The sequence below is a fragment of the Hippoglossus stenolepis genome, chromosome 23 (genome assembly GCF_022539355.2).
Source record: "Hippoglossus stenolepis isolate QCI-W04-F060 chromosome 23, HSTE1.2, whole genome shotgun sequence".
In the NCBI taxonomy this organism is placed as follows: Eukaryota; Metazoa; Chordata; class Actinopteri; order Pleuronectiformes; family Pleuronectidae; genus Hippoglossus; species Hippoglossus stenolepis.
The window spans coordinates 8,382,423-8,408,525 of record NC_061505.1 but is presented as its reverse complement, the minus strand read 5'-3'; the positions used below and the strand labels follow the sequence as shown (position 1 = coordinate 8,408,525).

The 26,103-nt window shown below is 43.1% G+C and overlaps 3 protein-coding genes across 6 annotated transcripts in view; all 3 read left to right on the top strand.

Moving 5' to 3' along the window:
* The first annotated feature begins 49 nt into the window (after nucleotides 1-49).
* On the top strand, nucleotides 50-2,958 carry LOC118102267 (synaptopodin-2). Its single transcript, XM_047338916.1, has one exon. It carries the CDS (start codon nucleotides 1,880-1,882, stop codon nucleotides 2,396-2,398), a length of 519 nt encoding a protein of 172 aa, XP_047194872.1. The 5' UTR covers nucleotides 50-1,879; the 3' UTR covers nucleotides 2,399-2,958.
* A 2,880-nt stretch (nucleotides 2,959-5,838) lies between these two features.
* Nucleotides 5,839-12,869, top strand: myoz2a (myozenin 2a). 2 transcript variants are annotated; one of them, XM_035148880.2, is made up of 6 exons: nucleotides 5,839-6,030; nucleotides 6,739-6,828; nucleotides 7,592-7,758; nucleotides 9,632-9,773; nucleotides 11,588-11,774; nucleotides 12,338-12,869. In XM_035148880.2, exons 2-6 carry the CDS (start codon nucleotides 6,747-6,749, stop codon nucleotides 12,564-12,566), a joined length of 807 nt encoding a protein of 268 aa, XP_035004771.1. In that variant the 5' UTR covers nucleotides 5,839-6,030; nucleotides 6,739-6,746; the 3' UTR covers nucleotides 12,567-12,869. The 2 variants fall into 2 exon arrangements, with proteins under 2 accessions (XP_035004771.1, XP_035004770.1); XM_035148879.2 differs by having other exon boundaries at nucleotides 5,839-6,059.
* Nucleotides 12,870-19,585: 6,716 nt separating this feature from the next.
* The window catches only part of LOC118102641 (inactive ubiquitin carboxyl-terminal hydrolase 53), a 32,662-nt gene continuing 26,144 nt past the window's right edge, over nucleotides 19,586-26,103 (top strand). Inside the window, exon 1 of one of the 3 annotated variants that reach the window (XM_035148972.2) lies at nucleotides 19,586-20,060. The gene's annotated coding sequence lies outside the window, so the exon portion shown is untranslated. Of the gene's footprint in view, nucleotides 20,061-20,174; nucleotides 20,223-20,946; nucleotides 21,120-26,103 lie in introns of those variants that run through there. The other 2 variants (XM_035148975.2, XM_035148974.2) reach the window with 2 other exon arrangements.

The window sequence follows — 26,103 nt, the reverse complement described above, 5'->3', positions numbered from 1 at the left end:
ACCACTTTCTCTCACCTGCACTATAAATACGGATAAAGATCATGTTTGCATTAGCACAGACAAAATGGATTTCAACTGAAGTATCACTTGCACCCACTGTCTTTCACAAACCAATCACTTCTTAACAGTAAAACAAAAATACAGCTGACACGCAATAAAGAGTTCTCCAACACCTCATTACAGGAATCACCTACTTTCTCAGCAGATTGAGGCGAATGCTTGAGCAGCACATTCCTGCAGAATGACTACCTGGTGATGTATTCATTAAGGGTATTCTTAGACCGGTGATCTCACCAGGGAGGAGACCTCACTGGATAACTGTGGGTCAAGGGAGTGGGCCCCCTGCTGAAATGTATATCCATGTCATGTCATGCATTTGGAGAAAGGGCAGTTATTTGTACGGTGGAAATTTTCATATCAAATGGTGTGTTAATTCTAGAGATTTCTGCAGCTATATCTGGAGGAAGCTGATCCCTATTCACATGGCTGGAGTTGACCCCCGATATCGCCATATTGGTTGTTTACACGCACATTTTTAATAACCATATTTAATTTCTAATGCGTTCTGAAGACAAGACATTGAATTGAAATCTGAATTAAAAAGGAAATAAATAAATGAAAAGTCTCGTCATTATACTTAGATGCAATTAAATAACAAGAGGCTTCACTCCACACAAAGATAGATGCATAAAGATATAAAAAAATATATGAAAATAAAAGCATGTCAATAAAAATGTAATAGCATTATAAGAAAAGTTGGTATTAACAGATAACCATGTACATAGAATTAAATGAAGCATATAAAAACAATGAATGGAAAATCAAATTGCAGATAACAGACAAAATGGGTACCCCACATTCAATTTTAAATATATGTATGTGACCAATTCTGTGCGCCACCTGTTTTAACCCCAACGTGGAAGTTGCTGATGTTCTGTAAAAATCAGATTAAGATCCTAGTTCAGTTCAACCTTCCGCTCTTGAATGCGCTTCAGGCATAAACTGCACAAAGCAAATATGTGACCTCAGATTGTCTGCTAATCTACTGATCTATTCTAGTGTCTGCCTCACTCCAGGATAGGCATAAGCATTCTAGGCCTTTGAGATACCTGAGTCAGCGTAGATTTAATTCCCCCTATTGACTCATTCAGCTACACTTCTTTTTTTTTATGTCTGCACTCTTTTCTATTCTGCTCTTTTTCCATTTCCACCTGCTGATTTTACACATCTTTGGCCAGATGATGGCAGCACTGCCTTTTTTCTGCATTTGTTCTCCCCCCCACAGACTGTGTTGTCAGAGGTGCTTTTTCACCCCACGTAACCCTGGGATCTGTGGGCAGCCCTGAGGAGGTTTTTACTATTAAGCATTTAGCAGCTTCACCATCTCACTGCTTTACTTCAGATGTGTTGCCATGTAGAAAATCAGATCCAGTGACGATAAGCTGAATGTGGCTTACGTTGGTAATACTCTCATGGAGCCAGTTGTTCTGAGAAGTATAGTCCACACACTGAGGAGGCTTAAGGTGGAATGAACTATTAGCTCCTCAATAGGTTTAATAATAATAAGTCATAAAACTGTTAGTTTATTTTTCTGGCTATTTCAAATCTTTGCCTTCTTTCTTAACATACAATGTTAAGCCGAGTTCCTTTTAATACAATATGAGAATGTTATCGCCCTGGAAATGTGCTGACGTAGTGCTCCTCTGTTTTCCATCATTTTTTTCCGAGCGGATTTGGTTTGGCTGGAGGAGCCAGTCAACCAAACAAACCTGAACCCTTACTAAAACAAACATGTCTGGATCTTTCTTTACAGGCACTTGGCAGCTACTCTCTTTCCCCACCAGCCAGAACACCATTCAGAGGCCAGACGTCCGCCTCGATGACTTCTTCCCCGAGGCCTCCGACTCGGGCCTTCGCAACTCCCACAGCAAGGCAGGGATCCCGGCTGGAGAAGGGCCACAAGCCCCTTTCCCCCTGGGAGGCGGCCTCCCGACACCCCCTGGGCCTGGTGGATGATGCCTTCTCTTTCCGGAACCTCCACCAAACCCTCGCCTCCAACGTCCGTTTGGCAGCCCAGCGCAAACTGCTGCCCGAGCCGCCGGCGGAATGGAAGGCCGGGAGTTCTTACCAAGCCCCTCAGAAAACTGGCAGCCAGACTTGGAGCCAGAGCCGCAGTCAGAGTCAGGCCCCCCTGCCATCGTTTGTGTCCCCAGCAAAGAGCGTTGTCTCCTCTGTCGCTGGTCCGGCCGGGTACCGGTCTCTGCCCAGACAGTGGCAGCCTCGGAGGCCTGTGACAGAGGCCAGCCTTGGGCCCTCTGCCTCTTCCTTTGAGTATAAGAGGCCCTTGGGAACTTACAAGTCTGTGTACACCAGCAACACTTGGAATTGGAGACGGTAGGATACAACTCAACCTTGTGACGCAATCAAGTGAAGTTAGAGCGTCATCGCAGTTTTGAGTGAGCAGTGAGCGAAACATGATATGGACATTTGGAAAGGCTTGTTTGAATTTCTCCTGGTTTTCATGCTACTACGTGTTTTAAAAAAACACTTTCACCTTTTTTTCCCCTGTTAAATCTTTAGTTTGAAAAGATTTAGATGAAATATTTGCATGCAGCAATCAAATGTGAAGACCGATGATGACTTTAACAATGTTCGGAGAGTTTACTCGGTGAATTGATTGGTGGATACACTGAAGTTAGTTCATCATAAAAAGCCGTGAGCATGTTGTTATGGAACGGACGCACTGAGTGTGAATCATGTGCTGGATGAGTGGAGGGTTCGGATGATTATATAGAAACAGTTTGTCTGGAGATGACGATAGCTGAGTGTTCAGTTAAACTTTCAGAATGTGGAAGACGAGTAACTCGAAGTACTCAGTAGAGCGCATACCTCCGCCAAGGTCCAACAGTCGCCTTATGAAAGTACATCTCGATCCCGATTTTTTTTTATTTCACTCAAAGATATTTTTTTAACTGTCAAACACCCTATTTCGCAATGTTACAGAAAGTGATAAAACATTCCTGACTTTTTCCGGATCCTCCCCGAAATGTAATGGCTTCTCTCTTGTTCCACATTCAATTGTTTTACCAAGTTTCGCGGTATTCCATTTTGTGCTTTTTCCATAATCCTCAACTCAAACAAACAAACCTTGGCGGAGGTAATGATGGTGTCCTGAGAAAAGAGATATGAGGGGATGATGACAGAGAAAATGAAGAAACCTACGTTCCCCTTAGTAAGTTACAGAATGTCTCTAGAATTGTCCCGAGCTTGTGGCTCATCCCGGTTTCATTTTCTGCTGTGGATGTATGTATTCAGCATGCTGGTTCTTGCAGTGAACGTGCACATTTGACTTTTTTCGTGTTTTTGCTGGTTTTGTTTTTTTTGATTTTTCAATCCACGAAACTCGAGGGGTGGTGTTTTCAGACCGGGAAAATCCTTCCAAGGTCAGGATGGCGTTTAGAGGTGAGGCTTAACTCGCTGTGGGCGAGACGTGTGGTTACGTAAGTGTGAATAAGTGAGATTAATTTACCTGGTTCATTTTAATTATTGCATTAGCATATAGCCACCAACTACTCAGAGAGAGGGAAGATGAGAAGAAGAGTTTTCCAACACTTTTTTTTTGGTTTGCCGCCTGGAAAACTAGCACGTAGAAGGACAGTAGTATTTTAGTTTGGATTTAAAGTAGAACCAACGACTGGTTATTAATCGAATTCTGAATTCTTATTTTGCAGAAGAGAGTTTTATGATTTATTATGGTTTAGTGGCAGCGGGACGATTGCTTACAGTGTTTAATGAGTTTGAGGCTTGAGTTTGGTTTGGGCTTTTGCTAGCGACTTGCAATCATCTCTTCCAATTCAGACAAGGTTGTCCCCCCCCCCCACAGTGTGTACATAATCTCATAAATACAAATACGACTCCTCACACAACATTGTGTGTGTTGAGCCTCCTGTCGTGTTTTTGTGCATCTGTGATCATTTCACTGTATCGCTTGCATACGAGCATGACTTGTGGTTCTGATGCGATTTCCAATAATCAATACCTATCTGTTCCGACCTAACTCCGATATGGTTTCACATTTTTCAAGAATAAATACACGGAAATGACACTTCTTCACCAACTCCACTGTGTCTCTGTGCTCTTTGCTCTTTTATTCCCAGCGTGAAATACTTTGCTCCGGGCCATTCGTTGCTCGCTGTGCCGTCCCAGGAAGCTTTTCTGTGCGACGTGTTGTCTTCAACAGTCCCTGGCTGCATATCCAGCAGAGGGGGGGGTTAGGTTGGAAGGGGTTGGGTTAGGGGGTAGGGGGTATTGTTCCCATGGTGACCACATGTTACATAACAACAGTGGGTGCTTACTGTAGCCGCACCATTAGAGAATGAGAGATAAGGGCACAGGGAGGGAGACGATAAACAGAAATTATTTCCCCCCACCGGCAATTTAGATTTGGAAGAGACTCTTCAGAGTATTCAAATGGTGAAGCGTGAATCGCAATAGGGACGATATTTCATTTTGTGTATGAGGCGTCTGGTATAGTTTCCTGTATGGAAGGAAACACACTGCACCCCTGAACATCCAGCATTATGCTTGAGCAGATTCTCCCCTGTCTCCCTTTATTTGTCTCTTCCGCCAAATAAATAAATATATAGGAGCTAAATTAAATTCAGCAAAGTCAATTAAAACATTGTGACTGGATTATAAGGTGAGTGCATCCCATTAAGCCCCTGTCTCTCCTATATCACATGACGGCCTTTAAAGCAAATAGTATCTGATTGGTCTGCGGGCCCTGAGGGGGCGATGTTCCCGTGCTGCCTGTCACTGAATGTATTTATTGTTGGCTGTGCACTGCAAGTCCACAGCAGCTGATAAATACAGAGGCAGCTGAATCAACTTTATTTTGGATGCTAAAGCTTTGTCAGTGTTTTCCAAGGGTGCTTTTTTAAAAAAAATTTGTATCCCCGTGGTGCTTTCAGAGTTCATGTATATTTGCAAACAGATCATTGGCCTTTGTACTGTACGTCACTATCTGTCTTTTGCCACAGATAAAGCTCAGGCAGTCATGGGGGATATAGAATAGCTGAAGCAGTAGTCATATCAATAAGTGTTGTTTTCGTTTCGTCAGAAAACTCAAGTACCCCTTAATTAACACCTCCCATCATCGTACAAACGGGTTTATTTGAATTAATTTGAATTGCATATTATTTAACTGCCAATGATAGAAACATATCACAGATGATGTAATATTGTTTTTTCATACTACATAATACATGTTTACGTTGGTTTAGGTAAGAGTACATTTCTGCTACCATCATATATGCAATTTACTCATCCATTTGAGTCGCATCTGGTAGATTTTCATCAGTAATGGAGGTGAAGACAATAACTCCCATGATCCCACGCTGCTTTGCAACATCATAAAATTATGTCTTCTGATGTTGTTTTGATTAAGAGACTCCTAGTGGCCAAAGTTACATTTTACAACATGTTATATCTTTAACTTACTTTTCGATAAAACTGTTTACTCATAGTATGTGATTTCTGTGTTTCTGCCCCCTTAATAACTAGTTGTGAGACACTTTTGATCATAATAATGTTCAGGTGTTATAGCTTTCTCAGTGTGGATATTTATTTTGAATCAAATCGTTAATTCTCATTGATCAAATGAGTTATTTTACAATCCTTCCTCATACACTAGTAACTGTAGAAGTAACTCATTCCTGGTTGGTAATCACTGATAGCCTACAAGCCATCCTGACAGGGCTCTAAATTTAGTCCCCCCCCCTCCGCTTGTGAACTAAATACCAATGACGACACACAAACTCACACCAACCCACCCACTCATTCAGCCGCTCAGGCAGACGGGTCCGGCCGCAGCCCCCTCTGCCCACCCTCCCCACGACGAGCCCCAGTGCCGGGGAGCCACGAGCACCCAAACCACACCAGTCTGACCCTCTTGCCTCTCCCCCTTTCTGAATTCTGACCCCGAGGCACACATTGAGACCGCCACCACTCCCCGAGGGTCCCTCAGGACAGGTAAGACATCGCTTTGGGCTTCTCCGCAGGTACGTGTCCAGGATTCTTACGTTCGTCCCCCTTCCCAGTTTTCTCTGAGTCTCAGCTTGATGTGTTTTCCATAATGGCTTTTATCTTAATGTTTTTATGTGGAGAACCTAACCTGGTTTTAACAGTGCAATGCATAAAGCTGCTTAAAGTCTACTTACCTGTTTGACATGTTTGGTGACTAGTGGCTTCCTTTGTTCCATCCCCGTCCCCCAAGAAAACTATTTTTGGAATGGAATATAACACTTGAGTTGTGTCCACTTGATACCTTGGTGTAAACCCTCCGCTGTGCTATTTCATCCGGCCCGTCGTCACGTGTGTGCTGTGACAGCGGCATGTTTCTATCTGTGTCCTTTCAGCCCACTTGGGTAATTTCAAACATATTGATTCCCGGACCCCCTGACACAGCTGGTTGCCATGTCTGAAGAGCATGTGCTTGGCGTTTAACAGGCCAAGGTTATTTAAAGGGATGTGCTAACTTTGCCCTTTTCGCCGCCCCGATGGGTTCTGTCTGCTTGGGTGGGTTTTTTGTGCGTGGCGTGGATGCCTGATGTTTGGCCGATCGATGGCCAACATGCGGCCGCGTTTGTCTTGCCTTTGTGTCTTGTTGTGCGTTTGAACAGGTTGTACTGATGTGCACTGTCTCCTGAGACTTTCTGCCTCATCCCCAACCCCCTCCAGGGGCAGCCATGTCGCAGTTCTCCACCATGACGACCAGCGAGCGGAAAATGCAGGCGGCAGCGATCTGCAGGGAGGTTCTAGCGCAGGAAGGTAGATGAATCATTTCCTCTTCACCTGCCTTTTTTCTCATCCGCTAGGTTTCCATCTCACCTCCTCACATCCTGCTCCTTACAACCCTCTGTCTTATTTCACATATCAAGATGGATTTAAACTTTATATCTTACAGTATGTAATCCACACACATATTAACTTCACTGTAAACACACACCCTGCCCTCCACACACATATTGGGGTGTCTAATATGACTGCCACACTCACTGTGGAAGGTGTGAGTTCAACATTTGCCAGTCCAGCAGTTGCCTGACTATAAATAACCAAATGAATACTTTTATGGGCCAAAGAAACTAATCCCTTTGTCGTTGTCCTTTTGAACAAGCTATTTCTGGGCAAGGACAACTGCGTGGTTCAGTGGGATAGGGAGCGTCTGAAGGCTACTGACAGCTGAAAGATATCCTGGCAAATTACACCTCTCACACTCGGATATAGGCCTGTGACATATCCGTGATCAGCATGCAGTAGCGGCGCTAACCACAAAACAAGATCTGGACATGAGTGGATTATGTGGGGAGATGATGCCTCATTCATTATACTGCCGTGCAGTAGGCCCCTTCTGCTGCAGCAGCACTTTTCCTACCGTGTTCAACGACCATAATTTATTTTTTTGTGTTGAATGAAGTTTGATCGATGGGAGTATACGAAAAAAGAAATATGTTAGAAGTCTGATCAAGCGTGGACCGGCAAACAGCGAATACACACATTCTCTTCAGTCTTCTGTTTGTTTCTTTGTGTCTAGACATCGAGATGGATCTTGGGAAGAAAGTGAGCGTGCCTAAGGACATCATGCTGGAGGAGCTGTCGCTCGCCTCCAACCGGGGCTCCCGTCTCTTCAAAATGCGCCAGCGACGCTCGGAGAAATACACTTTCGAGAGCATCCAGAACCACAACAACAACCAGATCAGTGTAAGCAGAAACAATGAAGTGCGTGATGGGGCAAACACAAAAGCACACAAGCATTCGGAATTCATTCTCGAGTCATGAAATCGAATCACTCCTGTCTAAATTGTTTGTTACAGGAGTAGATAGAGACTGAATCGCTGACTAAAACTTAGATGAGATGATCAATAGCACTCAAATGTCTGAGAGTCAGGAAGGTACGGTTAAAATATAAAATATCATACAGGCTGGAAGCAGGGGAAGCGGTTACAAGTTCAGTTTTTTTTAATATATACAAATTTATAGTGCCCGAGATAAGGACATAACAAGCAAATGAAATTCACTTTGATGAAGAGGTTATTGTAAGAATTCCATACGGTGGTAATGTGCTGTCACTCATTGTCACCACGTCTTTGCTCTCAATCACATGAACAATATTTGCACAATACCTTACATCCTGACTAAGTATATGTGGGAAAGATTAAGCACTTGAGGTGTTTCCACCACTCGTGCTACATGCGTGGAGTGGCACAGAATAGTAGCAGTGAAAGTCTTCCAGCTGCCCTTTGTGTGTGCATGGGCAGTGTGCCAACTCAGCATTTCCTTTTCCCAGCGGCTTAGCCTGATCTGTCAGTAAAACTGAATCACGCTAAAATATCTAAGTGTCTCTGTGTTATATTCTTAATTCATTCGCAACACTGGTTAAATCCTCTTTCATTTAGTTTTGCGGTGGCCTTGTGTACTTTTCGTTGCCGTCTTGAAGCCCATAGATAAAATTATTATTATGCTCCAGGGAAGTTTTGTTTTTTTCCCCTCCTCATCTTTGAAGTGAGTCGGACTCGCATATCTCTGGTTTGTTTATTGCTCAGGGCAACGGAGGGATTTTGTTTCAAGTTGTCAACATTTCCTGAGGAAGTCCTGCAGTAAATCATCATAAATATCTTTCAGAGGGATGAAAGCTGGATGCTCGGGCTGCGGTACATTTCGTCCCAGCCCAGAAGACAATGTCTCCTGTGCTGAGAGAGAGAGAGAGAGAAAATGGACAGGCAGACAGTCTCTCTGCTGCTGGAGAAATAAAAACATTTACTGCATGAAGCAAAGCAGGGTTGAAAAGTGAAACATTTGGTTTCAATAAGAATCCGCCACGCTCCAGATTTACTGTGCATGCATCACTTTTGTATTTATTGTGTGTCCATAAAACAGGGGGAAAAAATGGAAACTGTTGTTAATTAATTTTGCGGTCTGTCAAATAACAGTCCAAGGGTTCACATACTGTCTGTCCTGCAGCTTTCAATCATATTACACAATCTTCCTCGGAAAAATAGATTCTTGTTTAGTGCAACTGCAGATGTACGCTCAACTTTTCAAAGCACTTGAAGGACCCCTCGCTATAAATATCACATATTTACAACTTCTTTCCTCAGCCCCAAAATGGCCAAAAGATGAGACTATATATAAAGATGGACGACATGTCTCCACTATCTAGAAAGGAAGTTAATCATCCTGGATACGAATGCTGCCCTGTTGCCCATTTGGAGACAGAATCTTTGCAGTAGAGTTTGGGACGTGGAGCAGTGGAAACGAGGTTCCACCGATACGCGCACTCAACCAATCGGGAGTCTCTAATACTAATACGATAATACGATTTAGGACCTTAACTGCTGCTGACCACCAGGTGGCGATTGAGACAATTTGGCTTCACTTTTGAGGAGCCGTCATGTCATCCATCTTTAAATACAGTCTATGGGCAAACACATTTTCATGTTAATGCAGATTATGAGTTGCTCAGAAAAATGGAAACTTTAATATCTGTGCTCAATATCGTGAACTCTTAATCTCAACACACTTTGAGTTCAACTTTACCTCTGCGCTCGATTCACCTCTTCGATCTTTCTTCTAGAACGGAGTGGTTTCTCAGACGGAGAATCCCGCGGACTGCCACAGTGGCGAAAACAACTCCGGGGACAACCAGCCACCCAAAGAGGAGCCGTGTGACACACCAGATGGAAGAGCGGAGCCGAATCCAGACAGCATTGCCCCGGGTGGGTAACGCTGGTGATGCACTGTACTGGAACACCAACACATTTCAAGGACTCAAGACTGTTGCGGCACTGATAAAGTAAAGCTGAGTTGACAAACCAAGTGACCTTCTTTGGTCCCTGTTTGGTCCACGATGCACTAGAATGTCCTGACCAGTGTCTTTTAGTACATTTGGTATGATTTTGTCTCACTTTTGTATTTTGTTAAACATGGACTAAATGTACAGTGCAGCTCAGGAGAAGTGGTATTCTTGTTGTATCAACGTGCTCTCCTCTCATGCTTAGATAAGAATTCCACTGTTTCTCATTGTTTGCACTTACGCAGGCTCTGATCATGAAGGAAAACATTTTCTTCTCGTCTGGAATCTGCTGGACGAGAGCGGAATATGATTTCTCGTTTTTATTCTCCGTCTCCCCGCCTGTCTTATCCCCTCCCATTCTATCATTATCGCAACTCCTCCAACCCCCCACCTCTCCCAAACTCGTCACAATCGGCCACGGCTATCTTTTTAAAAGGAGAAATTGTTGAGTTTACCAACGGGAAGTGTTTCCTTTGTGCCTCCCGTGCCACTGATACCATCAGCTTTGCACACACATCCTCCCTCGCGTCTCAGTTGTGCCCAGTTGACACAAATCCGGCGCTGATTGAGGGATGAGCATACGCAAACAGACGCCACCCATAACTGTCTGAATGAAGTCACTCCAGCTGTAGCAGAAATCAGGCCAAAGTGCATTAGGTATCGAATTGTAAGAATCCTTAAAATAGCACACTCATCACCCAGGGGTGCGTCTTCTATGTCCGTGTACTGACGGCAAAATATGTGACCAGGCGATTGATATACAGAGAAAACTTACAACAACTTATATTACTTATAATAACTTGTAATTGGCAGGGAATATATGGGAAAAACATTGTATAGTCTTGCAAAGAAAGCATAGTACAACTGGCAAAAATATACTGTTTCATGCACTTGAGTTGCTTTATTCAAAGCATACAGAAAAGTTAAATGTGTCTTTATAGGATTATATTTCAGCATTTAAATGTTTTTATAAAAACTAGAAAACCATGTACAAAATGTACAAAATCCCAGCCTGCTGTCTTTTTGGGATCATGTTTTTATCTGCACACATACGCCTTAGATCACGGTGTGGGACATTCCTCAACCCACAAAAATATCCAATCCAGCCAAATGTCCGACTGCAAGAACAATGTTCCCGGGCTTCAGAAAAATCTTTTATACAATGTTTTGTAATAGATTCCCCCCAAAAATGTGTAAACTTCCCCCGCAGGTCTGTTTGGTCTCTTCTGCTTCCTCCTCAGGGCAAAACATAAACTCAGGAAGGGGGATTGTTCATTGTGAGAGGTTAGGCCGTGACACCTCGCATTATGTAAGGCCTCAGCTTGCGAGCCCCCCCTGAGTGAAGCGCTGGGTTTGAAGGATAGTGCTTCGGATCGGCCTTTCCCATCAACACACACAGACTATGCAGGGAGACATTCACGCAGGCGCGCACACACACAGGGACGCTGGCTGCGCCGTTATTTGTTTTGCTGTGAGCGAGGAATAAAGGGCTGAAGAAAAAAACTGTGGAGGGTTTTTACAATGTTAAGCACTAAGACTGAAAGATTTACATTTTAATAGCACAGAGAGAGAGAGAGTTTGAGTTTAAAGACCTCAACGTAGTTAATTTTGCACAAATAAAAAGAATAAATGATGGGAAAAAGTGTATTTAAAAAAGAAAAACTACTGTCTACTCTTTATTTGACACAGAAAAGCCCCCTGCTCAATCTCTGTCTGCTTTGTGTAACCCCACCACAGGGTACGGAGGTCCTTTAAAAGACATCCCTCCAGAGAAGTTCAACTGTACGGCTGTGCCAAAGTCCTACTTCTCACCCTGGGACCAGGCCATCAACAGTGATCCGGCCTTAGCCAGCAGCGCTCTCACCAGCTGCATGCCCGAGCCCGAGGCCCAGCCAGACCTACCGGGGTACAAGAGTTTCAACAGGTAACGAGCACACAGATGAACAGCAGGTCATCAATGAAATATAACAAGTCATGATAAACTGGATCATAATGGGAGGATTGTGTCATAGAACACCACCGGCTGTAAAGAGCCAAATGTCATGAAGCTAACACGGATGAATATTTGTAATTTAAAGCAAGACTATAAGTTTTGGTAAACAGTGGCCACTGTGAACACATTTGGAAAGTATAGTTAGATCTTCAGGTTGCTTGCATTAGGCATTGTAAGCTAAATTAGAGGCTGACAGCAGCAAAAAGTGTTTTATAACTTCAACTTTTCCTTTGCAGCAGAAGGTAGTTTTTGTATTTAATATTTAGAGTTTACCTAGTTTTAATTTATCATGCATGCAAGTGCTCACTGTGCAAACAAAGTATCATCCTTCATATAATGTACATATGCATCTCACTCTGAGCTGCTGTCCCCTGGACTGTGTCTCGTGGTCTGATTCTCTGCTTGACTTTAATTAGTTGTGTCACTTAAAATCTCTCTGCAGTCCCTAGCACACACCACAGCTACCGTTAACACTATCGCTCTGTCACATCCAGGGTGGCGACCCCGTTTCGCGGCTTCGGCAAGACACCAAGCAGACCTGCTCCCAACAAGCCAGAACAGGCCGAGGCCCTACCCGACTTCCCTGAGCTCCGGGGGGGCGCACCGATCAACCGATCCTCCTTCAACAGATCCGCTCTGGGGTGGGTGTCGACGGGCGGGACGGTCCCCCTCCTCACCATTTCCCTTGAGCCCACGCTCATCCCTGAGTCAGACGACCTTTGAACCCGTAATGAAGTCACACAGAGATGCTGTCAACTTCCTTGCATCCAAGGTTAGGGAGGGCGGGGGGGAAACGTTTTCGGTCAGAACAGAGTCAGGGTGAGAGAAAGTGTCCGGGTTGAGGTTATCGTGTGTGCAGCATCCCTTCATTTCACTGGGACGCATAAATCATGAGTTAATGTGCAGCACATAGAGACACTACTGTAATAAATGGAATTTGTTGTATATTAATGTGCATAAGAGTATTTTATCATGCAGACACAAGTTTTGCACAATAAAAAGGTGTGTCATGCAACAAGTCCTTCATTATTCTTCTCAGCATTTCATTTTTCATGCTCGAGCTTCATTTGCCTACCAACAAAATTACGGACGTATATTCCACAGACAAGCCCCCACAAGGTAATCATTTCACATTGAGAGGGTCTGAGCTACAACGGAGCCTCATTGGAGTGAATGATGGCGCTCGCCCGCGTGCCATAGTCGTATGCAAACCCATCACTTACCGCATCGTGCGAGAGGCCAAAGATACACGCGAGCCACTGTAACACGCCTCAAGGTTACACTGCCTGACAAATCAAATCTGCCTCACTGACACGGGCGGCTTGAGTGATGTGTCTCTCACCTTTCGGCAATGCCCAGTCGCAGGAGTGGGATTGATGGGAGAGCGGCTGGATGAGCTGGCCCACTCCTTATCTGCCTGTGTGTTTATTGTACCACAGCACCAGCAACCGGCTCAAGCAAACACACGGGACTAATTAAAGTAAGAGATACTCTGAGTCTTTCGTATTCTCTCATTTGTAATTTATAATAGTGTAATAATCTATCTATTATTTCCTAATTAAACACAAACTGGTTTGTGCCGTCATCTTAACATGCTAGCTTTTTGCTGTCAGTGCCAATTGCAGTTAAGGGGTCAGATGATGTCTTCTACATGTTTTCCTGAGTGAGGAATATAAAAGTGAGTTCATACCACTAATGTGTCTCTACTGTCTCTTTAAAACTTGTAAATGTAATGTTTATCTTAGGTCAAATATTTCACTTTGACATCCACAGTGTTAGTTTGTGCATGTATTCATCAGAATATAATATGAATATAATAATATTATATAATAAAGGAAGATACATGCATCAAATAAAATGAAGGACCAGATAGGAGGAGTCAGATCTCACTGTAGGTGAAGCTGTGAATCATTCTGAAAGTGTCATATGTTAGATAACGTTAATAATATAATATAATATATTAATATTAATAAACAGAGTTGGTTTGAAGACGTGATGCCGATGTGGATGAAAGAAATTGATTTTAAAAGATGGATCTGGAATTTGTTCCAGAATGCTTGGTGAAGTGATTCACTGTCACCACATTGTGTTGTGCTGTCAGATATTGATGGTCATAAAATACAAAAAGTTGCCATGTGCAAAATTTCCACCCGAGTAAATACAGTGGAAAGTGACAATATTACTTCTAATATCGGCAGCGTGGCTCTTTTGATAAAATCTTGATTGTCTAGAAGTGTGTGTATCTTTGTTTAAAGGATGTGGGGATGTGTTTAACTTCGTGTAAGTCCTCTCTGTCTCCAAGAATGAATAAGGGAAATGCCTCTCCGATTTCCTACAGCCATGTGAGCGAGTCCAGCATCAGCATTCCTCGCCTCTGTCGGAGAGACCCTTTGGAATGCGCAGCCCCCGGTGCCACTCCCTTTCTCAGCCCTATTGAATTCCTCTCCCCCAGCCTCATCGGGGAGAACGGTGTGTCCGCCGCACCACCCGCCCCATGTGACCCAGCATCCAGCGGGGCTCTCGTCGCTCTGCCAAGCACCATTGTAAATATTGAGCACTGTTTATCGAGGGCAGACATGAACTCTATCTGAACTTTGATTGTGGCCATTATCAAAATGCAGCAACGGAAATATTATTGGCAGGGAGTGCGGCGTGGGCTGAGGGTCGGGGAGCCAGACAATTCAATTATTAGTCTGTAACTGCTACTGGTTTCCCCTCAGGCGTGTTTGCCTTGGCATGGGATGGCACACTCGGCCCTGGACACTGGATTATAGGCTGTGAGGTGCAGGGTTTACTCTGACCCTCTGGGGAAGAGCACCGGGGAGAGTGTAGGGGTATCGTGCTGTGAGCTCAAATACAGTGCAGTGCTTATAGAAAGAGGAAGGAAGAAAGAAAAAGCCTGATAAGATGGGATCATGCCAATTTTTTAAAGTGTGCACGGAGCCAGACAGAAGTCCGATTTGATTAAATTTCATCTTCTGTTTTGCACTCCGAGCCGGGGCCGCAACCGAGCAGCTGGTCCTCACTGTCTTTATCAGCGTTAAACGATGGACTCTCTTGCTGTTGTTGCATTCACTTGTCATGTTTTAAACCTTCGGGTCCCTCGGGTTTCCATCTGCACACACAGCAGCGAACACAGGGTCTGCCGCACGCTGCTGACACAGACAACCGCTTAAAGGTTGTGCCACATGACCGGGCAATATCCCAGGAGGATTTCTTTAAGTATGCATGGGTCAAATGAGACAACAAACTTAAAAACTGCAAGGGCACTGAGTTGCACTTTGATGGGGGGGTCATACAGTAAGATTTTAGCATTAAAGACCCTTTTTTTTTTCACAGATTATAGGTGGAGTTCAACATTTTCCACCAGACATGTTGGAAATCTGGGATTAACCTTGGAGTATTGTGTTAAAGCGACCCCCTGACACGAAAAACAGGTTACCGCAAAGCACGGCTAATCCGCCGAGTGTTAATGTTTCAGCTCACGACTCTCTCGTCCGATGACATGATGGACTCGCTCAGCCTGATGGATGTGCGCAGCAGGTGGTTATTTTCACAGGAAAGTGCAAAGCTCAATGGGATATCTAAAAATACGAGCGGGAATAAAACATCCCAGGGGTCAGGAAGCGCCGGGGGGGTGGTGGTGGTGTTGGGTTGCCAGCGAGGTGAGGTGAAAGGTGTCGGGAGGGCACGCATTCCAATTGTGGAACAGGGGGTGAAATGACGCAACGGGTTGAACTATGTTTCAGGTCGAGAACATTTTTCAGTCCGTCAAATGTCAACAGAGTGTGTGAGAGGGCGGATGCCTGCGTGCGTACGTGCACGTTCGGTGGTGATCATGCCAGTTTCAGTGTGTGAGAGTTTGGGAGCATTACAGGAGCCCGAGGTGAATGAATCTCTCATCTTTTAGGTGCAAACAACTTTTAAGCAACGCGCTCATTTCCATCAAGTGCAGAGAGGTTAAGTACACAAAAATCCACTGTTTGGAAGGATGCACACAGTCATTAGCCTATTTGGACAAATGAACATTCAAGATCGTGTTCCTATGTATTTGGTAAATCCCTCGAGACCAATTAGTTGCTTTGTTGTCTCACAGTATTCCCGCCTTTGACTTTTACCTCAGGGGACTCATCTGTATCTCTGACTGGTCAATACATGTTAAACACTCCTGTTTCGTTCATCGTCAGTTAAGAATTATTAACTCACAACTGCTAACACAACCTGTTAAATAAGCAACACGAAGCAATGAGACCTTCCTGTGTCATGTAAAATAGCTTTAAATATCTTTAATGTGGTGACAGCGGCGGGAAAGTATAATTCATGTGTCTTATCTCTGTCCGTGAAGGGTACTTCTTTCCCTGACCCACACTTCTCAGGCCATAGCATGCTTCTCCCGTGAGCTGCGGTAACCACGGATATGGCAAACACAGCAGCGAAATATATCACCGTCACCACTTTGGCCGCTCTCCAGAATTAATGCAGCTTGGTGAATCGCCAGGAGAAAAAATGATGCTTATGTCATCCACTTTTTCTGCAGTAAAACAGCGAGCCCAGTTCTGCCCTGGAGGGTTGGAAAGGAAAATGTAAATGAATACAAATGAATAACAAAGTAAAAACAGAGGAGTCCTTTTTTTTTTATTTTGGACCGACGAAATCTCTCACTCGCCTCCCATGGTGGATTATGAAATACACCACATGCTGGGACATCACGTTGCGTTTGCAGTAATGCTAAGTCACCATGATAGCACACACATACCATTTCAGTGAGCAATGCACAGTGCAGACACGATGTACTACTGGGTATTTTGTTGAATCGAATCAGTGTTTCTTTGAGTTTTCCGCAGGCTCTTATTTTGAAATTTGACCTGACGCCTCAGCTGAGAGGCGATTGAACGGAAAGTCTCTCAGCGAAGAACCTCTGACATATTTCTTTCTGAAACCTGAGGAGCGGTTTCGTTCAGGAAACAAACCTCATCATTACCTGATTTTAATCCCAAGTTAAATACAGTCAGAGCTGCTTCAGGGGCGTCACCTCCCATGGCTCCAATTGGGGGATTAGAGCATGTCTAACCTCTTACCTAACAACAGGCTCCTCTGTGTGGCTCCTCATTAATAGTAATTCAATATCGACGGTGCTCACACTTTGTTCAGCTGTTCCAAGAATCTGAACATTTTCTGCGGAGAGTGACAAAAGGCCGTAACTTTGAACTCACAGAATCCACTCTTGACAAATAGCCCATATTTGTTTGTGTCGATGTGCATGGTCGGGACGAGTCGCGTCCTCACATCGCTTCATCAGTACAAGCTGTTCCATTTGAATTATTTGCATTTCCCATGACGCCGCGCACATCAGAGCGCTCGTGCACGTACGCAAACGTGCACGCAAACTAGGGCGTTTATTACTACCGAGACTGAGACAGGGGGCAGATTAAGTTTACATTTTAATAAGACACTTACAACTTTACAGAGGAGACAAGCAGTAGACGAAGTTGTAGCTCTATTAATTTAAGAGTATATTTACTTAAACTTATACTAATAGAAAAGAGTCAAGGAACTGATTATTTGGGTATAATCAGGTCAATTTGTCCGGGTCTAAAGAAAGAGCGGAACCACAATAGAGCTGTTGTTGAAAAGGACAAAGACAGAGGGAGGACACAGGTTTGTCATGTGAGCTGTATTTATCCACTGTTCAGCAGATCGTGTGCTGCTCGTTGGGGCTTCTCAAGGTGAGAAGTCAGGGCCGTGGCACCAGCTCTCTGTGGGACGTTTACTATGTGCACTGTCTCTTTGCAGAGCTGGCAAAGGCTCGCTAATTAATCCCAAATTCGAATGTCCTTCACGGCAGAATCACGACTTGTGTACGACGAGGGGCTCGGCGGGCTGTTACATTTAAAGGCATGAATAATTGAATTTCATATTCAGCGAGATATCAAGGACAGTCCTGATTGAAATACATCATGAATTTGCAGAGTTACAGATACAAAGAAAGTAGAGAGGACTTAGAGAGATGTAGCGAGGGTTGAATATGAATAAACAATGTCCAGAAACCAATGAGCCACCGTTCTGCAGAAGTCATTCGAAGTTCATTCCGAGCCGGCCAGCGATGCGTCAGTGAAACTAAAGTCATTTTTAGAAAAATTCCGCTCCGAGTGGGCACATATTGTCAGATTCGACGGCTGGTTTCTGCAAACTGTCCACCAAGGTCAGAGAAGAAAAGCTTAACATCTGTGGAATTCATTAAATACCTGATCTGTTTGAGCCGTCTGATCTATAATTTACAGGGAGTATAAGATATTCAGTGGCTGCACGCGCTTCAAAGCAAGGAGGCCCTACAGCCAGTGTCCACCATGATAATGTGTGACCTCTCCAATGCAAGCACAAAATACGGGTTCTGTAAATAAAAAGAAAAGAAAATCTTGTCAACCCCGCTGAAAAAAGTGTGTTGGGTTATTTTTATTCCCCTAAATGTGATGGGTAAAAACTTTTTTAATACATTTTATTAGGAAGCATTATGTGTCCCCCGAGGAAACATGTTGTGGAGGGAAATGGCATTGTCTCCTCAATGGGCCCTTTCAAGTACTTCCTGAGGAAAGGCTGGACAACGCTGATACATTGTGACCCCTCACCGATCACTCAATCACCGCACACGGTTTCCTCAACTTGGACGAGCGACTGCGCTGATTATTTTGAGAGCAGAGGATTCTCCCCCCCCCGGAACATAAATCTCATTGGACATATGCCATGGGCACGACTTTACAAGAGAACATTGTCCAAGGCACAAACTTTACTTCAATATTTAGTATAAATATAAAGTAGCATGGATAGAAAGTATAAAGTATATCTAAAAGAATCCAATCAATATTTAGTTTAATTTGAGAAAATTTTAAAATTAAAAGAAAGTGGACTGAGCTGAGCTGATTACAAATTAGGGCTGGGCAATAAAACATTTGTAGATTTTTGTTTGCTGTTTATCAAGTGTTTGTCCTTCTCTGCTCATCAAGAAGAGTTTAAAACCACAACATTCACTCAGGAGCCAAAAAATAATCAGCTTTTAAACCCAACAGAAATAATACTAATGGGACATTACATCACATACAGTGTGATAATTAACAATATATCAAAGTCTATTTAGACTAAAACTGGGCCTCCACATAGACACACACACACACATGCTATAATATAATTCTCATTTGTGAGTCATGTCAAAAGTTAAAAAGTTACGACTGAGGAATGTTTTAGAAAATAAATGAATATCTCCACTAAAATATACTTATAAACATTTAACTTATGTAATAAACCTCCTTGAAGATTCAATCCACACCACGTATTTTTGACTTATATAATAACTCCAAATAAGAATGAAGGAGAAAATGATTTGGATGGTGTTTGGGGTTCAACTCGACCCTTACATCACTTCCCAGTTAGTTCATAATTATTACCAAACACATAATTGTGGTGGTGGTGGTGTGGCTGCAGGTGAATCATCCACACCTTCTGCTTAATCATTGCCCAGCACGTTTCTATTGCATCTCTCTGCAAACACACACACACACACACACACCTCCTCAGTGGATTTTGATAAGCGATGGAACAAACATCGCTCGCTGGGGAGAAGTGCAAACTAACAAAAAGCTGCGAGCTGCACAAGCCCCCTGCACCATAAAGCAACATTAACGAGGCTGCCAGCAGAGTTGGCACCGTGCAAACCACTGCTGGAGTGTGTGTGTGTGTGTGTGTGCGCGCTGTACAGTAGCATGGCAGACTGCAGTAAATACAGTGTTGAAGAGGCGGGGTTTGACATCTCGGCGCAGAAAACATCTCTAATCCAGTATTTCAGGTGCCGAAGTCGAGCGAGCCACTACCGCCGCGCACCAGCGAGCCGCAGCGGGGAGGGAAGCGCACGCCTCGCCCGCCACTGACCGGGGGGATTTACGGCAAGTGGACGTACGCAGCTGCTGCTGCTGCGGAGGAACAAGTCGGGAATCTCCTGGGAGGAGGAGGAGGAGGAGGAAAAGACTCGGGAAAAGAGAGTAAAAGAGAGAAAGAGGAGGAGGTGAAGGAGGAAGAGTGAAGTTTTCCGCCGCTTCACTGCTTCTCTCGGTGTTGCCGCTTCCAGCCTGAAGTCGCGTTCTCGACCGAAACTCAACCGGGAAACTAACTCACCCCCACACCGGCATTTAAAAAAAATATATATTATTTCACAATCCACAAACTGAGGTGAGTTTGTTTCCTTTCAATTCATTTGACTTCCTCAAAACTTTCCTGGTTTTTACGTGTGTGTGTGTGTGTGTGTGTGTGTGTGTGTGTGTGAGAGAGAGAGAGAGAGAGAGAGAGAGAGTGAACGTGGGGGCGGAAATGTCGCCGAACCTGGAGACTCAGGTAAGTCGGAAACCAGGTAGGCCGAGTTTTAGCCTCTTCCCCTCGGTCACGTAGCCTCGCCGAGCCCCCCCTGGAGTTCCTGGATGTGTTGTGCGACATGTTTAAAAACACATTCGTGTAACTTACCGCCGGTGTCTTCTCGTGAAAGTCTCCCCCCCACCCCCTGGTCCCACTGTTGTTGTTGTTGACAGCTAGCTACAAGTCGAGCTGTGTTGTTTTTGTCATGTAAAATTAATGTGTAGCTAGCTAACAGCAAAATAAGGCTAAAGTGCTAGCTCCTCCTGTGTTTACATTTTATTTCCACCTCACTCTCATTGAATTGTGTGTTGTTTTTTTTAAAACTCTTAAATACATTTACATGCTTCTTTTTTTTTTTATTGTGTAAAAAAATACATATTTCTTTAGTGTTGTATCACAACCACATTAAGCCTCCTGCCATGTTTTGCTACTTGGACTGAGAGGTTGTGTAATTGCTGCACACCCTTCCTCTGTACGTCTGCCCAAAACCACTCTGAAGTTTATAGGATCTCATTGGAAACTAATTGGCAGCCTCCACCTCACCTCATCCACTGCACCCAGTGAACTGGTTCCCCCACCACCCACCCTCTTTAATTCATTCCAGTGATAAGATCCCCCAATCCAGAGCAGCAGACCTCAGCCCCATAAGCACAGCGATGACGAGGGAGTGAGCTCATCAGCCCTATAAACATCATGCACACTCATCCTTCACAGTCATGCTTGTGGAACATTTCCTCCAGGACCCGGCGATGGCGAAGTCAGTACGGAGGCATGCCGGAGAACCAGTTTGGACAGGAAAAGCCTTGTGTCACCTCTTTTTGTTTTGTTTGTATGCGAGCGTGTCAAGGAGCAAACTTGGAAGAAGTGCACTTTTATGAGGTATCGTTGGCCTATTCTTCCCTTTTGTGTTGATCAGGCTTGATTCAGGGGTTTGGAGAGGACACGATGATTGTGGTGGTCATCATCATCATAGTCAAGTGGGAGGAAATTAAGGAAGCAATTTTGAGGGCTAAGAGGCGGATGTTGTATTTCACTCAGTGTGGGATCCAGGAACATGCGCTTTTGTTCTCCCTTTTCCTCTGTTGGACGCTGCAAGGAATAATGGGTGACTCAGTGCAGTGTAGGTGACCTCTTAAGCTGCACGCAGTTGAACGTGGTGACCATGTGCTGAAAAAGCGGCAAGCCTCCGAGCAGGAAGCCCACACAGGAACCGGCCGTTGCGTTGATGCCCCGAGGCTTAAAACCATGTCTGCAGCCCGTAAGGAATTTTACAGTTTCAGTGTTGTTTCAGGGCTTTGGAGCGCAGGGTCACGTTTTATTGCTTCTTCTCCTCCTCCCCCCCCTGTGCAGTGGCTGCATATTCTAACACTCTTGAGTATTTTCAGACTTCTCCCTGTTTACCCTGTCTCAACTCTAAATCAAGTTAAACAGAATAACTTGGGGGGGAAATCGGGGAAAACCGGTCCGCTAAATTCAAGAAAATGTAAACATGATGTCAACGGTGGAGAGGAAATGTTCGTTCTCCTGTCAGACACGCTAGTCACTTTATAATAAAAACTCCAAACAAAGTAATGCTGTGAGATAACATTTATAAAGAGACGTGACTTCATTCTATCTAAATATGAGTCAGTCTTCTGAGAAGTTTGCACGACTGCACCCAAAATAGAGAACTAAGGCTAAGTCAAGGCATAATAAAGTCAGTTATCATCCACTTGTTAAATCTTAGTGTCGGCCTGAATGGTTTCTATTCATCGGTTGTAACTTTGCAAGAGAAAATTTAACAGAACGGAAGTAGAGCAGAACCTTAAAAATGCAATTTCTAACAACAAATTAAATATAATCAGTTAATTTGTTCAGCAGTTCTTTCAGCTTTTTCTGACGTTACAAATAGTTGAGAAATCACCCGAAAAGGTCGCTCATAGAGTTATTTTTCGATACAAGTTTGTATCTCAAACTTCTTCGTTTCTCTAGCAACAGTCTATCTTGATTCTACATATCTATTTATGTCGCCAGGCAGACATTCAAGTTCATGTGTTTCACCCCAAAAAAACTGCGTGGGCTTTTCAACTGGAGGTGTGAAAGAAGTAGAAATAGGTTGTTTTTTTTCTCCCCCTCATATTTAACTGTCAAGGTATGACACAGTATGACACAACAAAGCGCTGAGGTTTTGTCTCAAGACTCAAGAATTGTGTTTTTGTTTTGTTGTAAGCTGATGGTGTCATGCACAGGGAAACAAATCTTTATTTTACTAAAAGTTTGGCATTTAAAAAACTTTTTGAAAAGGCCAGACTTTGAACCTAATTCCCTGGAACAAAAGCCATTTTTAAACAGTGAGTCAGAAGCCGCCTTTTTCACACCGAAATTGTTGCGCTCTTATATCACTTTGCGGTTCTGTGTAAAAAGTACAAACGCAGAATGGATGGACATTGTTTTTCCATCTAGAAGCCATTAGTGGAGGTAGACACAGAGCCCAATTGATGTCTGTGTAAAAGGCAGCGCTGCCGTGATGGGACAGATGCCGATTCTGTTTTGTTACACGTAACACCTCTGAACGCAGACATGTTCTCTTAAATCACACACTGTGGCAGCTATACACCAGCTTTGTGTTAACAAGCCAAGCCACAGCACAGCAGACTTTCTATTTAAAAGACACCAGATGAGGAGAAACACTCTTCTGTCATGCAGGTGGATAATACACCATCTTGATGGCATCGATTTGCATTCGAGTGAAGGGAAGACTGCACCTCGACTTAACTCATAAATTCTCCGAATATTTAGAGAGGTGGAAAGTTTTGCTGTGCTTTGGAGCACATTGTGTTTGCTCAACGAGTTGGATTAAAATAATTATTTGAAAGGGTTGAGGGAATTACCAACTTTGTGTTTTAGGAAGTGAAATTTCAAGCTTAATCAGTCTGACAAAGGCCTCTTTATATGTATCAAGTACTCCGTCTGTTCGTGTGCCATTCCCACGACGTGTTTCTAATTTTACATCTTATAGACACTGAATTAGGGTGACTCAATTTCCCACGGATTGATTCATCAACTGCTCTTGGCATTACCATATAAAGGAGATCAATTGAATCATTCTTAATGAGGCTATCCATCAACAGATCACTAATAGATAAATTATAGCATCGGGCTCCCCGTGCCGTAACACCGAGCACGTCCACATCTCACCAGCTCCCCGAGCTTGTCAGAGCTGCTGAGGCACAACACACTGTTTGGCTGATTGCTCCGAGGTGCTAGCCCGAGCATTTTTCCCTTATGACAAAGGGAAAAGAAATCAGTTTTGTACTTTGCTTGACAAGACCGAGCAAGCCTTTGTTTACAAAGGAAGACTGGACTTCCTGTACTGGTGCTCCTGAGAGGAAAAAGTGAAATGACTTCTTTTGTTTGGCCTCTAGTCAGATCTATACTACAGACTTCCATAATGCAGTGAGACGTAGATTTTGTTTTGTACCTGTAATTCATTTCTGTATATTATCCAGGGACAATATTACAATGTTTTTGTCGCCTTTTTTATTTTGGGGCAGGTCAGGGGTGACAGTGACATTAAGTTGTTTGGCTTTTAAATTGTAAAGATACAGGCTCTGTCCCTGCGTAGGATCAGTGTGAAGCAGTAACATTTTGTAAATTTACTGTGGTTTGAATTGTTCCACTAACTCATAAATATCGGGGGGAAAAATAACACATTCACGTTGAATTCTCAAGGAGCACAGGTTTTTTTAGAAACAGATACAGAGACATGGAAATCAGAGATATATTCAGTGTCCCACTGTCAGACATACAAAAGGACCATTACCAAATTGTCAGTGAGTAGTGATTCATTCATAAAATATACATATTAATTTCATTATTTTATGTCTCTGATGATTCAGTGCAGCCTGTTGCTCTACAGTTCTGTCAGCGCAGCCCCTCAGAACCTGAAGTGACTTTGTGATCAGAAAATACTTTTTATATACTTACTGTTATGAAATCATGTAAATACAAAGTATCGCCATGCCTTTAATGATAGGAAGTGATTAACTGTTAAATAACAAAACAAAGAATGGATATTTATACTCTGAAAATAATCAGTGCACTAAAAAAAGAACAACTTTCCAGCAAACAGTTAAATGTTTTAAAAATACTTCTAATTATGGTTATGTTTCCACTAAAATGACAAAAAGAAAGCACATGTAATATTTTCACACACTTAGCATTCTATTCCTTTTGGTCTTTGATTTTTGCCCTTTTTAAGCTCTTTATAATGGTGCCTTTTGCTGTGATTAGACTATTTATGTATATTTTAATATATATATATATTTAACCTCTGAGTATTCATTTCACCCACAGGGATTTACGATAACATCTTATCTCATATCAAATACACTGCTCTTCATATTAAAATGTTGCATGTGACTGAACCCAGCTGCATATAACTGAGTTGAAAAAGGGTCAACAGTCCGTTGCTCCTCAGTGTCAATATCAAATCAACATGGGCTCGTGTTTGTTACCTGTCAAAATGAAGCCACGTGGGTTTAAAGTAAAAAAGAAACAAAAACAACTTGAATTTTGTAAAGATTTTCCTGAAGAAAATTATAATATTCACCACAAACACTTGAAACGGAAGGGTGTCAACAGCCACCTTGAGTTACATGAGTCGGTGACGTAATCCTGGCTCCTGGACAATGTTGTAACCAACCAGTTGAGTCATTTTCTCCACCTGGGTTTGTAAACAAAAGAAACTGTCTTCATTTGCAATTCATTATGAATGATCTATTTCTACCTTTTTTAAATGAATTCTGTATTCTAAAACATCTGCATATGAACTGCAGTAATAATGTGTTTGCCGACATGCTGACATTGAGAAACTTGGTCTGATCATATCACAAATGAAAACTAAGTGACAGTGACATTAATGTTATTGTTAATTGCAAGCAAACATGCTTAAAGGAAAACTGATATGGTTTCCCCCCTCTGTGTAGAAATGATGCCCTTTGCCTCAAAGCCACAGAGCATCATCTTGTGAAATCACTTCACTGAATTGTGGTCAGCAATTTCATTCAGACTAAAAGATACTTTAGCGTAAGTGAGGTTGGCAGTTTTTCAGCTGGACCGCCGTAATGCAATCAAGGAGCAGAGAGTTTTATACAGTTTTAAATATTTGCTTCCGCCGTTGTCAGCAGTGTCGCAATGCAAAGGATGCTTCATTCTCTGTGCCATCAGACTGACAGACGTTGAATACTGGGGGACCTGGGGCTGTGTGGTATTGCTCTTTAAAACATGGTAGTAAATACTATTCTTTAACTGTAGGTATAAGTGATTTGTATCCTGGATCAGTGTTTAGTTTGACCTGGAGTGAGTAGCAAACCGCAGTGATTGTTGACACCCTGCAATAAGAACAGATAAGATACTCTGCCAGGGAGGTCATGTTTTTTATTGCTGTTTGTTTGGCTGTTAGCAGGATTACGCAAAAACTACAGAACCGATTTGTATTGAGACTTGGTGGAAGAGTGGGGAATGGAACAAGAAGGAGACCCAGTAACTTTTTGGTGCGTATCCAGGCATTTTTTTAATCTCTTTATGTAGCATTGAGACCACATTCCCAGGTAATAATCCATAGATCATGATAAAAACAAATCAACCACATTAAGGGAGATATTTTTGAGTTTGTGCAAGTTGGTGCGACTTTATTGAATTAAAAGGGGGTTGATGGCGGAGGTATGCAGTAAGTTCCAGTTATAATAATCCTATTCTGATAAAGGAATGATGGATTAAAGAAATGTATTCAAGCTCCTGACTTGTAAGCAGTTCCTCCTGTCAAAGAAATGTGAGTAATATTGATTCTATTTTATTAAATGCCTACATGGATGTGTCCATG